This window comes from Ursus americanus, chromosome 29, assembly GCF_024610735.1.
Source record: "Ursus americanus isolate L20-20 chromosome 29, mUrsAme1.1.p, whole genome shotgun sequence".
NCBI lineage: Eukaryota > Metazoa > Chordata > Mammalia > Carnivora > Ursidae > Ursus > Ursus americanus.
The window spans coordinates 32,851,705-32,866,509 of NC_142155.1; the positions used below are offsets into that span (position 1 = coordinate 32,851,705).

Genomic DNA, 14,805 nt, shown 5'->3' on the forward strand with positions numbered 1-14,805 from the left:
GACTCGATCCCAGGACTCTGGGGTCATGACCTGAGCTGAAGGCAGTCATTTAACCAACTGAGCCACCCAGGTGCCCCGACAATCCTAAAATTTATATAGAACTAAAAACACCCTGAATAACTAAAGCAATCCTGAGGAAGAATGAAGTGGAAAGCATCACACCTTCTGATTTCAAAGCTAGAGTATCAAAACAGTATGGTACTGGCATAAAAACAGACACATAACCAACGGAACAGAATTGAGAGCACAAAAATAAACCCATGCATATATGGCCAACTAATATTTGACAAGGGAGCCAAGAATACTCAGTGAAGAAAAGACAATTTCTTCCATACAGATGGCCACCAGACACATGAAAAGATACCTAACATCACTGATCATCAGGGAAATGCAAATCAAAACCACAGTGAGATATCACCTTATATCTCAGAACGGCCAGTATCACAAAGACAAAAAATAAGAAGTGTTGCACAGGATGTGGAGAAAAGGGAACCCTCAAGCACTGTTGGTGGGGAGGTAAATTAGTGCAACCACTGTGGAAAACAGTATGGAGGTTCCTCAAAAAACTAAAAATAGGGGCACCTGGCTAGTTCAGACGGTACAGTGGGCAGACTCTTGATCTCAGGGTTGTTAAGTTCCAGCCCCACTAGAGATTACTTAAGAATAAAATGTTTAAAAAGGATGAAATCTTGCCAACTGCAACAATGTGGACGGAGCTAGAGAGTATTATGCTAAGAGAAATAAGTTACTCAGCGGCTCAGTGGGTTAAACATAACCTTCAGCTCAGGTCACGATCCCAGAGTCCTGGGATTGAATTCTGCATGCGGCTCCTTGCTCGGCAGGGAGCCTGCTTCTAATCTCTGCCTGGCGCTCCCCCTGCTTGCGCTCACTCTCTCTCTAACAAATAAATAAGTAAAATCTTTTTTAAAAAGAAAAAGAAAAGAAAGAAAGAAAGAAAGAAAGAAAGAAAGAAAGAAAGAAAGAACGAACAAGGAAGGAAGGAAGGAAGGAAAGAAGGAAGGAAGGAAGGAAGGAAGGAAGGAAGGAAGGAAGGAAGGAAGAAGGAAGAGAGAGAAAGAAAGGAAGAGAAAGAAAGAAACAGACTCAACTATAGAGAAAAGAATGATGGTTAGCAGAGGGGATGGGGTGGGGGGATGGGTGGAGTAGGAGTGGCAATTAAGGAGGGCACTTGTGATGAGCATCGGGTGATGTATGAAGTGTTGAATCACTAAAGTGTACACCGGAAACTAATATTACACTGTATGTTAACTAACTGGAATTTAAATAAAAACTTGGGGGAAAAAATCTTTTAAAAAATACAAAAAACCGGGATGCCTGGGTGGCTCAGTCGTTAAGCATCTGCCTTTGGCTAAGGGCGTGATCTCAGGGTCCTGGGATCGAGCCCCGCATCAGGCTCCTCCACTGGGAGCCTGCTTCTTCCTCTCCCACTCCCCCTGCTTGTGTTCCCTGTCTCGCTGGCTGTCTCTCTCTCTCTCTGTCAAATAAATAAATAAATAAATAAATAAATAAATAAATAAATAAAATCTTAAAAAAAAAATACAAAAAACCCCTAATGGGGCACCTGGGTGGCTCAGTCAGTTAAGTGTCTGACACTTGGTTTCAGCTCAGGTCGTAATCTCTGGGTCGTGAACACAAGCCCCACGTCTGGCTCCAAGCTAAGCTCGGAGTCGGCTTGAGACTCTTTCCCCTCCCATCCCCTTCCTCTCTGCTCCTCCCTTTGCTTGTGCACTACCCCTTCTCTAAAATAAGTAAATAAATAAAATCTTAAAAAAAAAAAACTAAAAATAGAAGTACCATATGACCCAGTAATTCCACTTCTGGGTATTTTCCTGAAGAAAATGAGAACACTAATTTAAAAAGATATAAGCACCCTTGTAGTTCACTGCAGCAATATTCACAATAGCCATGACATAGAAGCAACCTAAGTGTCCATTGATTGATACATGAATGGATAAAGGAGATGTGGTGTATAGAGACAGTGGAATATTACTCAGCCACAACGAAGAATGAGATCTTGCCACTCGTGACAACATGGATGGACCCAGAGGGCGTTATGCTAAGTGAAATAAGTCAGACAGAGAAAGACAAATACTGTATGATTTCATTTGTATGTGGAATCTAAAACAAACAACAACAATAAAAGAGAAACAGACTCCTAAATACAGCGAACAAACATGGTTGTTGAGAGGGGAAGGCAGTAGGAGGATGGACAGGATCGGTGAAGGGGAGTGGGAGATACAGGATTCTAGTTATGGAATAAGTCATGGGGCTGAAAGGAAGAGCATAGGGAATGTAGTCAAAAGTGCTATAATAGCATTGTATGGTGACAGAGGGGAGCTACACTTGTGGTGAGCATACATCTAGACTTGTCCAGTCACTATGTGGTACACCCGACACTAATGGAACATTGTGGGACAACTACTCTTCAATTACAAAAATTTTGAAAAGACGGTCTCTTCAATAAATGGTGCTGAGAAAACTGGATATTCACATGTAAAAGAATGAAGCTAAATCCCTATTTTATACACTCACAAAAATTAACTCGAATTGGATTAAACTTTTTTTAGTTTTCTTTCTTTCTTTTTTTAAGATTTGATTTATTTCTTTATCAGAGAGAGAGAGCACGAGCAGGGGGAGTGGTAGCCAGAGGGAGAAGCAGGCTCCCCACTGAGCAGGGAGCCCAGGCGTCCCTCTTTTTTATTTTATTTTTTTAAAGATTTATTTATTTGAGAGAGAGAGTGTGTGTGCACACACAAGCAGGGGGAGGGGCAGAGGGAGAGAGAGAATCTCAAGCAGACTCTGTGCTGTGCACGGAGCCTGATGTGGGGCTCGATCCCATGACCCTGACATCATGGCCTGAGCCGAAACCAAGAGTCAGATGTTTAACCGAATGAGCCACCCAGGTGCTCCTCTAATTGGATTAAAGATTTAAATGTCAGACCTGAAGCCATAAACTCCTAGAAGAAAACATAGGGAAAAAGCTCCTTTGCATGGTTATTGGCAATTATTTTTTTTTTTAATATTTTATTTCTTTATTTGACAGAGAGAGAGACAGCCAGCGAGAGAGGGAACACAGGCAGAGGGAATAGGAAGAAGCAGCCTCTCAGTGGAGGAGCCTGATGCAGGGTTGGATCCCAGAACACCGGGATCATGCCCTGAGCCGAAGGCAGACGCTTAACGACTGAGCCACCCAGGCGCCCCTGGTAATGATTTTTTTAATATGACATGTAAAGTAGAGGCAACAACAAGAATAACTAAACAAGTGGGACTACATCAAAATAAAAAGCTTCTGCACGGGGGCACCTGGGTGGCTCAGTCGTTAAGCATCTGCCTTCGGCTCAGGGCATGATCCCAGCGTTCTGGGATCGAGCCCCACATCAGGTTCCTCTGCTGGGAGCCTGCTTCTTCCTCTCCCACTCCCTCTGCTTGTGTTCCCGCTCTCGCTGGCTGTCTCTCTCTCTGTCAAATAAATAAATAAATTCTTAAAAAAAAAAAAAGCTTCTGCACAGCCAAAAACAAACAAACAAACAAACAAACAAACAAACAAACCCAACCCCCACCCCCCAAATCAGAAAAATGAAAAGACAACCTATGGAATGGGAAAAAATACTTGTAAACCATATATCTGATAAGGGCTTAATATCCAAAATACATAGAGAACTCCTATAACTCAATAGCACACACCCACACCCCCAAATAATCCAATTAAAGATAGGCAAAGGACCTGAAGAGATATTTTTCCAAAGAAGACATACAAATGGTCAACAGGAACATGAAAAGGTGCTCAACATCACTAACCACTAGGGAAATGCAAATCAAAACCACAGTGATAGGGGCGCCTGGCTGGCTCAGTCGGTGGAGCATGAAACTCTTGATCTCAGGGTGAAAGTTTGAGCCCCGGATTGGGGGTAGAGATTACTTAAAAATACAATATTTGGCTGGTTCAGTCAGTAGAGTGTGAAACTCTTGATCTCAGGGTTGTAGGTTTGAGCCCCATGCTGGGTGTAGAGATTACTTTAAAGAAAAAAATCTTTTAAAAAAATCTTTAAAAACCCAGAATGATATGTCACCTTGTGCTTGTTAGAATGGCTATGTTCAATCTTAAGAAAAAACAGCAAAAACAAACTCATAGATACAGAGAACAGATTGGGGGTTACCAGAGTCAAGGGAGGAGGAGACATTGAACAAAGTGGACGAAGGTGGTCAAAAGGTACAAGCTTCCAGTTATAAGATAAGGAAGTCCCGGGGATGTAAAGTACAGATGGTGACTTTAGTTAATAATACTGCATTGTATATTTGAAAAATGCTAAGAGAGTAGATCGTAAAAGTTCTCATCACAAGAAAAAAATATTTGTAACTATGTGGTGATGAATGAATGTTAACTAAACTTATGGTGGTGATCATTTCACAGTACATACTCATATCAAGTCATTATGTTGTACACCTAAAACTAATGCAATGCCAAAAGAAATTTTTTTAAATCACAGGAAAAAAAAAAAAGCATGACAAACAGCAGAAAGAGCAAGGAAAACATGGTAAATATAAAGCACAAAAAAGGATAATAGGAAAAAATCCAAATATGTTAATAATCACAATAAATATAAATGGAAGAAATTCATTGATAAACAGAACATCGGCTTTGTAAAAATGCAGGTATAAGCTGCTTAAGAGAGACACACTGGACTACAAAAAAGGTTAAAACTGAAGATGTAAAAACACGTAAGTCCAAAAGAATTATTGGGGAAAAAGTGGGTCACATCATGAAGACAAAAAGTATACCACCAAGAACATATAAAAATTCTAAACTTGCACTCACCTAATAATAGTCTCAGAATACAAAGTAAAAATAGGTAAAATCACAAGGAAAAAATTTTAAATCCACTGTCCAAGGGAGATTTCAACAAAATTACCTCAGTAATTGATAAATGGTGGAAAAAAGTCAAGATATAGAAGATCTGAAAAATACAAATATAACCAACAAGTTTGATCTAGTGTATACATGTGTATAGACAATTATATATAGGGGCGCCTGGGTGGTGCAGTCATTAAGTGTCTGCCTTCGGCTCAGGGCGTGATCCCGGCGTTCTGGGATCAAGCCCCACATCAGGCTTCTCCGCTGGAAGCCTGCTTCTTCCTCTCCCACTCCCCCTGCTTGTGTTCCCTCTCTCGCTGGCTGTCTCTCTCTGTCAAATAAATAAATAAAATCTTAAAAAAAAAAAAAAGACAATTACATATAAGTAATATATATTATATCTATTTTAGATATGATATCCGTTGGAAACATAGATATCTATTATAGATAGATTTTATATACATACATGCCTATTATAAAAATAACAGATAATATTTATAATAGGTATTATGATATAATGTATAGATAGATCTGAAATAGATATAACAAAATTTTAAGATCTGATAACCCTGAGCAGTGACTACAAGGATATAGGATCTACCATTCTCCAAACTTTACTCATATTTGATATATTTTGTAATAAGTTATTTACCTTAATAATTATTCACCAAAAAAATCTAAACTTGAGCGCTAAGGCTGAACTCCCCGTTCTGGCCTCTACAAATTCCTGACATTGAAGAGCTCCCTCCTTGCACAAAATCTCCATCATAAGAAATCATCCTAGCACCTGGGATGGTGAAGAAATGAGTCAGGGGCACCTGGCTGGCTCAGTGGGCAGAGCATGTGACTCTTAATCTCAAGGTCGTGAGTTCAAGCCCCACACTGGGCAGAGAGCTGGAAGGAAGGAAGGAAGGAAGGAAGGAAGGAAGGAAGGAAGGAAGGAAGGAAGGGAGGAAGGGAGGGAGGGGACTTGGAACGTCCTCAGGTAAGGTGGATATAGTATATATTAGGGCAGAGATCCTCAGTCCTGCTTTCTCTACAACATATCTGAGGAAGCAGTATCACGTTTGAAAAACAAATGAAGACAAAACATGGGAGGGCAAATGGCAAATGTGGTCCTTGCTATTCCTTGTTGAAGAAGCAGGTGTTTGTTCGCTCTGGGTATTAACCGGCAGGAGCGTGAGGATAAACTGGATCCTCCAGCTGCTTGATTTCTGCTTTCTTCGAATTGCTCAACACTTTTGTACAGCGCTGCTCGGCATTACATTGACCTCTGTCCTTGAGCCAACGCTGGCCCTTCCCCAGACCCGAGTCGTAAAGTCTCAGACTTTCCTCCTTTTTGTGATTCCTCTAGTGCCCACTGAGTGTCTCACACAAATGTTTCCAAAAAATGTATCCTCGAAGCTGGAGATAAGAGACTTTAAAAACATATTAAAAACAATGAATCAGTTTAAACTGTATGACTGGAAATGCACGTTTGGGTGATAAAACCATAAAGAAACATAAAGAAGTTTATGGCCGTTCTTTGTCCTTACTATAAAATGGCAGTGGTTACTTTTAGAGGGACAAGGAGGCTGTGATGGGGATGGGGCACATGGAAATTTCGGGGTGGCTGAAGATCAATTTCTTGACATGAGTGGTGGTTACAAGAGTGTCTTATAATAATCTGCTTTGAGGTGGTTTGCTGCAGGTGGATTTTATTTTAAAATAAAATCATTTTTATTGGTATGTTCCATGAATGAATGAATGAGTGCGTGAGTGAGTGAATGAATGAATCATTGGGGGCACTGAGCATCAGTGGTTGCTAACATAAAAAAAAAGAGACATCCAGACACCCTATGCCCCACGATGGGAGTAACATCACCACCTGTGAAGTAGTCTTGCCCAAAATGGAATCCGAATCTGATTAAGTCTCTAGATCCAACTCCAATTTATAGGACGGAAGAACACCTTTTTATTTTTTAAGATTTTTATTTATTTATTTGAGAGACAGACAGAGTAAGCAGGGGAAGGGGCAGAGGGAGAGGGAGAAGCAGACTCCCCGCTGAGCAGGGACCCTGACGTGACACTCGATCCCAGGACCCTGGGATCATGACCTGAGCCGAAGGCAGACGCTTCACCGACGGAGCCACCCAGGCGCCCCCAGACAACACTTTAAATGACACCACAGGTACATAATCAGTAAACTCCAGACTATAGGAAATTCAGCAGAACAAATGAGGGGACTGGGGGGGAGATGATATGCAGCGGTAACATGTTGATTCAAATAGCCTCAAAAGATATATCAACCAATCAGAACCTGTGGACTTATATGTGGCTTCTGCTTTTAAACAAACTGGAAACGAACATTTATAACTTTTCTAAGACAACTGGAGATTTGAACTGTGGTAGAATACTTGATGATGTTAAAAAAATCTTGTTAAGTATTTTAGCTGGGATAATGGTATTATGGTTAATTTTTTTTTTTTTAAAGAGTATCTTGGGGCGCCTGGGTGGCTTAGTAGGTGAAGTGTTTGACTCTTGGTTTCAGCTCAGATTGTGATCTCAGGGGTCCTGAGATCAAGCCCATGTTGGGCTCAGCAGGGAGTCTGCCTTGGATTCTTTCTCCCTCTCCCTCCTGCTCTCTCTCTCTCTCAAATAAATAAATAAATAAATACATAAATAAAATCTTAAAAAATAATAAAATAAAAATTAAAAGAGTATCTTTTAAAGGTACATATTAAAATATTCACCAAAAAAATGCAATCTTGAAGTTGCGTCGAAACAGTAGAGTGGGGCGCCTGGGTGGCTCAGTGGGTTAAGCGTCTGCCTTCGGCTCAGGACAGGATCCCAGGGTCCTCCACTGAGCCCCACCCCACATCGGGCTCTCTGATCAGCGGAGAGCTTGCTTCTCCCTCCCCCTCTGCCGGCCTGCCCCTCCCCCTGCTTGTGCTCTCTTTCACTGTCTCTCTCTGTGTCAAATAAATAAATAAAATCTTAAAAAAAAAAAAAACAGTAGAGCAAGGAAATTCAGTTTGGGTACAGAGATGAAACCAGATTGGCCATAAATTGATAATTGTTGAGGCTCATTACATCGTTCCCTATTTCCCCTGCTTTAGTTTGGCTTTTTAAAAAACAGCTTTACGAAGTATAATTTACATATCAATACATTCTATCAATTGTAAGTGTAAAATTTAATAATATTTTGTGAACATCGATGTTAAATGATTCCATTTAAATGACATGTCCAGAAAAGCCCTATTTGGAGACAGAAAGCAGATCATTTACATGGGATTATGGGTGGGAGCGCCTGGGTGCCTCAGTTGGTTAAGCGTTGGACTCTTGACTTCAGCTCAGGTCAGGATCTCAGCATTGTGAGGTTGAGCTCAGGCTCTGTGCTGGGCATGGAGCCTGCTTAAGATTCTCTCTCTCTCTCTCTCTCTCTCCCCCCCGCCCCTCCCCCCACCTGTGAGTGCTCTTTCTCTAAAAAAAAAAACAGACATAAAACAATTTTTAAGGGAATTATGCACTGTGTATATAAGTTTGGCATTGTCTGTCATGCCAACAGTTCTGTGGGACCGAACACTGAGTGTCATTTGTAGAGCACCTGGTGCTCTGTAAAGCGCTCCCACGAACTTCGTCAGAACTGCACCGTGCGAACAAACTGTGTGAGGCGGGTAACATTTCTTACTTCGGGACAAGGAAACTGAGGCTCAGAGGCTTTAAGGATCCTGCTCCAGGTCACAGAGCTAGCAAGTAGTAACTTGTCTGACGAGTAGTTCACGGGACTAGGATTCCATCCGCGCCCCCTCAGGCTGCCTCACTAGACTGCCCACCTGCCTCACTGCCCCCATGCCATCCCCATCCTCCCACCTCGGGCCTCCCTGCGTGGAGCTGGAGGACCGAGCTGGGAGCCACCGCTGGCTCTGCATCCTCCACCTCTCCACCCCGCACCGGACAGCGGACAGAGAGCCAACTTCAGGGCCTTGCTTGCCAGTGCTTCTCTTCTTTCTCCTTCAGCCTGAGGTGGGAAGGGGAGGCCAGCCACATCACCGTGCGGGCCCTGAGGAGATAGAGGCCAGTCTATGTTCTTTAAGACACAGAGGCAGAAATAGGATGCGGTGTCTGTACATGCGTATACGGGTTCCTCTCTGTGGGAAGAACGGAAGGAAGGCGTGAGCCAGGGTAAAGGGTAGAGGAAGGTGCCCATCACGTCATCTGGCACACGAGGCTTCTTTCCTAAAGGGGCCTGAAGGTGCGTGTGAGTGTGTGTGAGAGAGGGGGCCTGGGGCACTATCAGACGGCTCTGCATACATGTTTGGCCCATGGTCTGTGTACCTGTGGCTGGGCCCACCAGGGGGCAGAGATATCCGAAAATCTCTTGTGTCTTTGCACTTTTTTTAGGTTTATTTATTTAAGTAATGTCTACACCCAATGTGGGGCTCGAATTCACAACCCTGAGATCAAGAGTCTTATGCTCTGCCAAGGGAGCCCACCAGGCCCCCCTGTGCCTTTGCATTTTTATTTATTTGTTATTTTTTAAAAAGATTTATTTATTTGAGAGCGAGAGAGAGTGTGCATGCGAGCGAGCGAGCAAGGCCCGATCCCACGACCCTCAGATCATGACCTGAGCCGAAATCAAGAGTCAGTGGCTCAGCTAACTTGAGTCACCCAGGCGCCCTGTCTTTGCATTTTTAAAAATTATTACTGTGTCAGCTCTGTAACCCCATACTCTGGTATTTTATAGTTACCATTCAGGAAGAATGTCCGACAGAGCTTTCCTCTAGGGAATGGTATTGGGGTCACAGGACTCACTTTCCACCAAGGACTCTCTTGTTCCATTTGATTTTTTTTTTTTTTTTTGTCCTGTGTTTCTTTATTTTCATCACATAATGAGGGGTTATAATTGGTGTTACCAGTGAACAATGGTGTGCCAGCCTCCCTGAAGATCCTATCTCCATCAGCCTACTGTAGGGCTGGGCAGATTACAAAGTGCTGGCAAATATAGCTTCTCAGCTGAAGCACTCATTCATTCAACAAATATTTGATAAATCGTTCCTCTGTGTCCAGCACAGTTCTAGAAGCTAGGGATATAGCAGTGAACAAAACAGAGAAAAGTTCCTGCCCTCCTGGGGACTTACATTCTACTGCATAGGGAAAGACAATAAAATTCATCAGTGTGCTGGGGAGCAGGATAAAAGGTAAGGCAGGGAAGGGCAATGGGGAGGATAGGAAACAGGAGGCTGCCATGTTGAATAGGATGGTCAGGGAAGGTGACCTGTGAAGACAGGGAAGAGGTGAGGGAGTGCTCCAGGGAGCTACCTGGGAGAAGAAGGTTCCAGGCTACAGCAAATGCAGAGGGCATGGCCAACATGCTTGAGGAAGGGCCAAGAAAGCCAGCGTGGCTGCAGAAAGTGAGAGTCGTAGGAGGTGGGGTTAGGGAGGTAGGGTCACCAGAGCAAGCACCTGCGTCTCGCTGCGATGGGGGAAGGCCCAGGCCGAGGGGCGCAGGAGGGCTGGAGTGTAGGCGACCAGCTGCAGCGACCAAGCCCGGGAGGCCATGGGTTTCCAGCCGTGCCGTCGTCAGCGTCCGGAGGCTAACGCCGGGCTCCCAGCTCGCCCCCAGCTCGCAGGAGCCGCCTCCGGGGACCCAGGGCGGAGTCCTGGGCCGGCCGGGTCACGTGGCCGCGAGCGGGCGCCCCCTGGCGCGGGGAGAGGAGCGGCGGCGGCGGCGGCTGCGGGATGGCGGCTGCAGTGTCCGGAGCGGGGGAACGCGGGGAGCCGGGCCAGCCGGGCCAGCCGGGCCGCCGGGCGCTGTACTTCTGCGGGAGCGTCCGCGGCGGGCGCGAGGACCGGGCGCTGTACGGGCGGATCGTGTCGCGGCTGCGGCGCTTCGGGGCGGTGCTCACGGAGCACGTGGCGGCCGCCGAGCTGGGCGCGCGCGGTGAGGCGGGCGGCTGGGCTCGGGCGGCGCGGCGCGGTGAGGCGGGCGGGTCCCGCCCCGCTACCTAGATTGCACTCCGGCCGCGGGTCCCCCTGGCCCGGAGACCGTCGCCTCCTGCCAAGCCGGGAAGGGAGGCAGAGCTCGGACAGCGTGGGTCCCAGGGAGCTTGCGGGTGGGAGGCCGGGCTCCGCGTTCATTTGTTCTCTTGACTTTGATTCTTTCCTGGAGAACTTTCTTCTCCTCTTTCCAGGGACGGAGCAGGGAGGAGCAGAGTGAGAATGAATGGGGCTGCTGCAGTTCCCGCCTCACGCGCAGCCATCTGCTCCCCCACCTGCTTCCCCCTTGGCGGTCAAAGTATCCGCCCTCTCTTGGACCCCACGAGCCCCCCGTTTTCCCCGCCACCATCTCTCTCACGCCCTCTCATCAGGCTGTTTACTTCCTGGCTGCTGGGTCTTTCTAAAGCGTGGCTTTTATCAGTTTTGGTCTGGAATCTCCGCGAGTCTTCTAGTTTGAAAGTTGTGCCTAGAACTCTTTGCACTTCTGCTCAGAAAAACTTTTAAGTGCTTTCCCCTCGCCAGACCCAGGAGCGGAGCCAGGTTTTGTGGGATCTAACGCAATTCTGAGAGACCTCTTTAAAAAGGTGTGATGTAGTTTTTGGAATGTTGGTGAGGTTGGGGTCCAGAGCCGTGGCCAAGAAAGAATTCTTGAAATGTTTTTGGTGGAAAAAAGGTGATTTTATAAGCGCAGGGACAGGACTTGTGGGCAGAAAGAGCTGCTGCACTAGGGTTGCGAGGAATGGCTGATTATATACTTGAGAGTTGGGAGAGGTAAGGAAAAAGGAAGGTGTCCAAGAGGGCTTTGATATGCTGAAGAAGATACTGGAGGGCTTGCCATTGTCAGGCTAAGGTGGTTTTCCCTGTAGCAAAGCATTAAGACTGTTGGGAGCTTCCTGGAGGAACATTATACTCTGCCTGCCTCAAGTACTTGTCACTGGGCGGCAGGTTCTAAGGGCATTTCATTTTTACCTGCATTTCCTTCTACTTTTGTTTCCGACATCCCTGTGGAGGGGAGAGTGATGTTAGGGCTCCAGGAAATTGAGTTATGGTTCTCTGGAAGTTAGGTTATTGATAAGAATGCTTTTTGCTTGTAAATCACTAAGACATTGGTAAACTGATGGGAGACTCCTGTCCTCCTGGCTGTGGTCTCTCTGAGTTCACCATTTGTGTTTCCTTCTGTTAGTTTAGGGCAGGCAGGAGTGCCTGAGGAAGGTCCCGCAGATCCCACCTCGGGGTGGGGCGGGGGTTGCCCCGTCAGCTTGTGCTTTGTTCTCAGCTTGCCTTCTCCCTCATCAGGTGAAATCCCAAACCAAAACTGCTAGGGCGTTGGAAAGGGTCTGTGCAGGTGCGGGACCCTGAAACTTAAAGGTTCCTTGGTTTCAGGGCATGTCCTGTCCATGCCCCCCTCCCCCAGTGGTTCTGGAATTTAGTGTGCTCAAATGTAGTGTGAAGGAACTTGTTTAAAATGCAGGTGCACGTCGCCATCTGGGGTGAAGGCTTAGGATGTATTTTTAACAAGCTCTCCAGGGATTCTGCTCTGATTGGAGCAGTAACATTTCTTCAAGCCAGAACTGAGAGCCTTCGCCTCTGACCCGTTAGAGCCACTCCTACCTTCCTTCCCACCACTTCCTACTGGTCATGCGTTGTATTCCCGCACTGGTGCTCAAAGTTTGGTGGGGCTCACAATCGCCCAGAGAGCTCATGAAGCAGCCGGCGTGCTCTCAAGCTGTCAGCTGATGCTGGTGCCCAGCGAAGCTGGAGAAGCACTTGGTCAGGCTCTGGTCGTTCAGCCTTTCTTTGCACGGGCGGGGGCTCTTGCTCCTGCCTGCCGTTCTCCCGCGCCCCAGGCGGCTATTCCTCTCCATCTCTGATCCCTGACCCACAGTGAGGTATAGTCCTTCCCGTAGTCTCTGTATCCCTTATCTGGCCCTGACCACATCTCTCCTGGAAGTTTTCTTGTGACTATTCCATTTCATCCTTTCCCTGGAGCTTTAGTGTCGAGTGGGTCCTCGGAGGTCACCTAGCATGCCTTCCCGCCCTCCCTGAGCAGGACACATATGGGGGTGGCGAGGGCAGAGGAGAGGTACTGAGTGCTGAGGACCAGGCAGGGGCTTGGCCTTAACCAGCTTTTCCTCCTCCACAGGGGAAGAGGCTGCTGGGGGTGACAGGCTCATCCATGAGCGGGACCTGGCCTGGCTGCAGCAGGCAGATGGTGAGCGGTCCCCCCTCCCACCCACAAACCCCTCTGGGGTGTTAGATCCCCTGGACATGCCTGTCGTCCACACCTGGGAGTACCCTTCTCACCACATCAAGACTCTGTCATCTGTCCCTTAGTAAGCCCCAGATATTGAGCGCAGTCTCTTCTTTCTTCCCAGTGGTGGTGGCAGAAGTGACCCAGCCATCGTTGGGTGTGGGCTATGAGCTGGGCCGGGCCGTGGCCCTCAATAAGCGGGTCCTGTGCCTCTTCCGTCCGCAGTCTGGCCGAGGTGAGTGCTCCAAGCCCTGGGCAGCCCCTCCTCCCGCCCCAGCTTTCTGCAGACCCAGCCCTTGGGGGCTCTGAGGACAGTGCCTACCCCCCAGAATGGGAAGGGAGTGGAGAGAGGGAGCGTGGATGGAAGACACCTTCACCTCCCTCCGCCCTCCCCAGTGCTTTCAGCCATGATCCGAGGAGCAGCAGATGGCTCAAGGTTCCAGGTGTTGGACTACGAGGAGGGCCAGGTGGAGGCCATGCTGGATCGTTACTTTGAGGCTGACCCTCCCTAGCAGGGGGCTGCCTCCCCTGACCCAACTGCTCCATTTAACCCCACTTTGTTAATTCTTGTAATCCCAGACTCTGCCCTAGTACCCTTCCTACCTCTTTGCCCCAGTTTCAAATTAAAAGGTATGTTTAAAATTCTACCTATGTCTATATGAGTTGCGGGGGGCGGGACAGGTCCTCAGGAATATCCTTTTCTTTCCTGCTTCACTTCAAGATGCAGAGAGACCTGTTAACATTCTGTACCCCAGGCTCCCCAAGAGAGAGTACTTCCTAATGCTCTCAGACTCCTGCCAGGAACGTTCAAGAGTTTGGAGGAAGGCTGGGGCGGGGGGAGGGGAGGGCGGTGGTGGCTGTTTCTCCGTCTCCTCTGATGCTGGGTGGGGTCTGGGGCAAGCCGACAGGCCTGTACCTGGCCCTGGACCGTGTGGACCTTCATTTCCCTTTGTCAGCTTAGGTCAGATTGGTCTGCTTGGTGCCTTTTCTGAGAACACAAGCGTCTAGAGGTCTAAAAGAAAAGTGAAGAATGAGGGTTGGGGGTATGTAGAGGGAGCGGGGAGCTGATACTAGCCTTTGGGGACACAGCTGCGCAGACTGCTTCCAGAGAAGTATTTGGAAAAAAGTGTATTCAGTAAACAGAAGGTACTGCAGACACTGGGAATCGCCTCCCCCAACGATGGCAGGAAGGGGCGACCTCACCCCCTCGGCCCTCATCCGGGGCTGGCTCCAGGTGTTCCTTGTGTCCTGCCCCTCAGTCATAGGCCTCATCATCCTCCTCCTCGTCACCGAAGAAGAAAGTGTCTCGGTCCAGGTTCTCAGACTCCTCGTCATAGGAAAAGCTGTCGTTGTCCAGCTCCTCATCAAACTCGTCCTGCTGCCACTCGGGCCCGTCGTCGTCGTCGTCGTCGTCATCCTCCTCATCTACCTCCAGCCCCGAGGAGCCCTGGGACCTGGGGAGGGAGGGAGAGAGCCATCCTCAGCCCCAGGCGAAGCCACACGGCGCCCACGCCCCTGCAGCGGCTCTGCCCACCCTACTCACTGACTGCCAGGCACGTTGGATCCTTTCGCCTCTCGGGCCTCTAACGATGGGCTCTGCAGACCAACCCGGAAGTCCTGGCGAGGAGCCGGGGAGATGTGGGAAGTCGGAGAGTAGAGGAGGACCTGGGCCTCTGCCCAGCATTCCTTCACCCACCGTTCT

General features: G+C 47.6%; 2 protein-coding genes across 4 annotated transcripts in view; one reads left to right on the forward strand and one right to left on the reverse strand.

Moving 5' to 3' along the window:
• Positions 1 to 10,572: 10,572 nt before the first annotated feature.
• Positions 10,573 to 13,750, forward strand: DNPH1 (2'-deoxynucleoside 5'-phosphate N-hydrolase 1). Its single transcript, XM_045800961.2, has 4 exons — positions 10,573 to 10,796; positions 12,996 to 13,064; positions 13,228 to 13,338; positions 13,500 to 13,750. The coding sequence occupies exons 1-4, from the start codon at positions 10,595 to 10,597 to the stop codon at positions 13,613 to 13,615; spliced, it is 498 nt and encodes a 165-aa protein (XP_045656917.1). The 5' UTR covers positions 10,573 to 10,594; the 3' UTR covers positions 13,616 to 13,750.
• A 466-nt stretch (positions 13,751 to 14,216) lies between these two features.
• CUL9 (cullin 9) overlaps positions 14,217 to 14,805 on the reverse strand; it is a 36,981-nt gene continuing 36,392 nt past the window's right edge. For all 3 annotated transcript variants that reach the window (XM_045800938.2, XM_045800928.2, XM_087857111.1), the window contains 2 exons: positions 14,647 to 14,720; positions 14,217 to 14,557 (listed from right to left, as the gene is read on the reverse strand). In XM_045800938.2, coding sequence (XP_045656894.1) covers positions 14,359 to 14,557; positions 14,647 to 14,720 — 273 coding nt within the window. In that variant the 3' untranslated portion in view covers positions 14,217 to 14,358. The remainder of the gene's footprint in view (positions 14,558 to 14,646; positions 14,721 to 14,805) is intronic.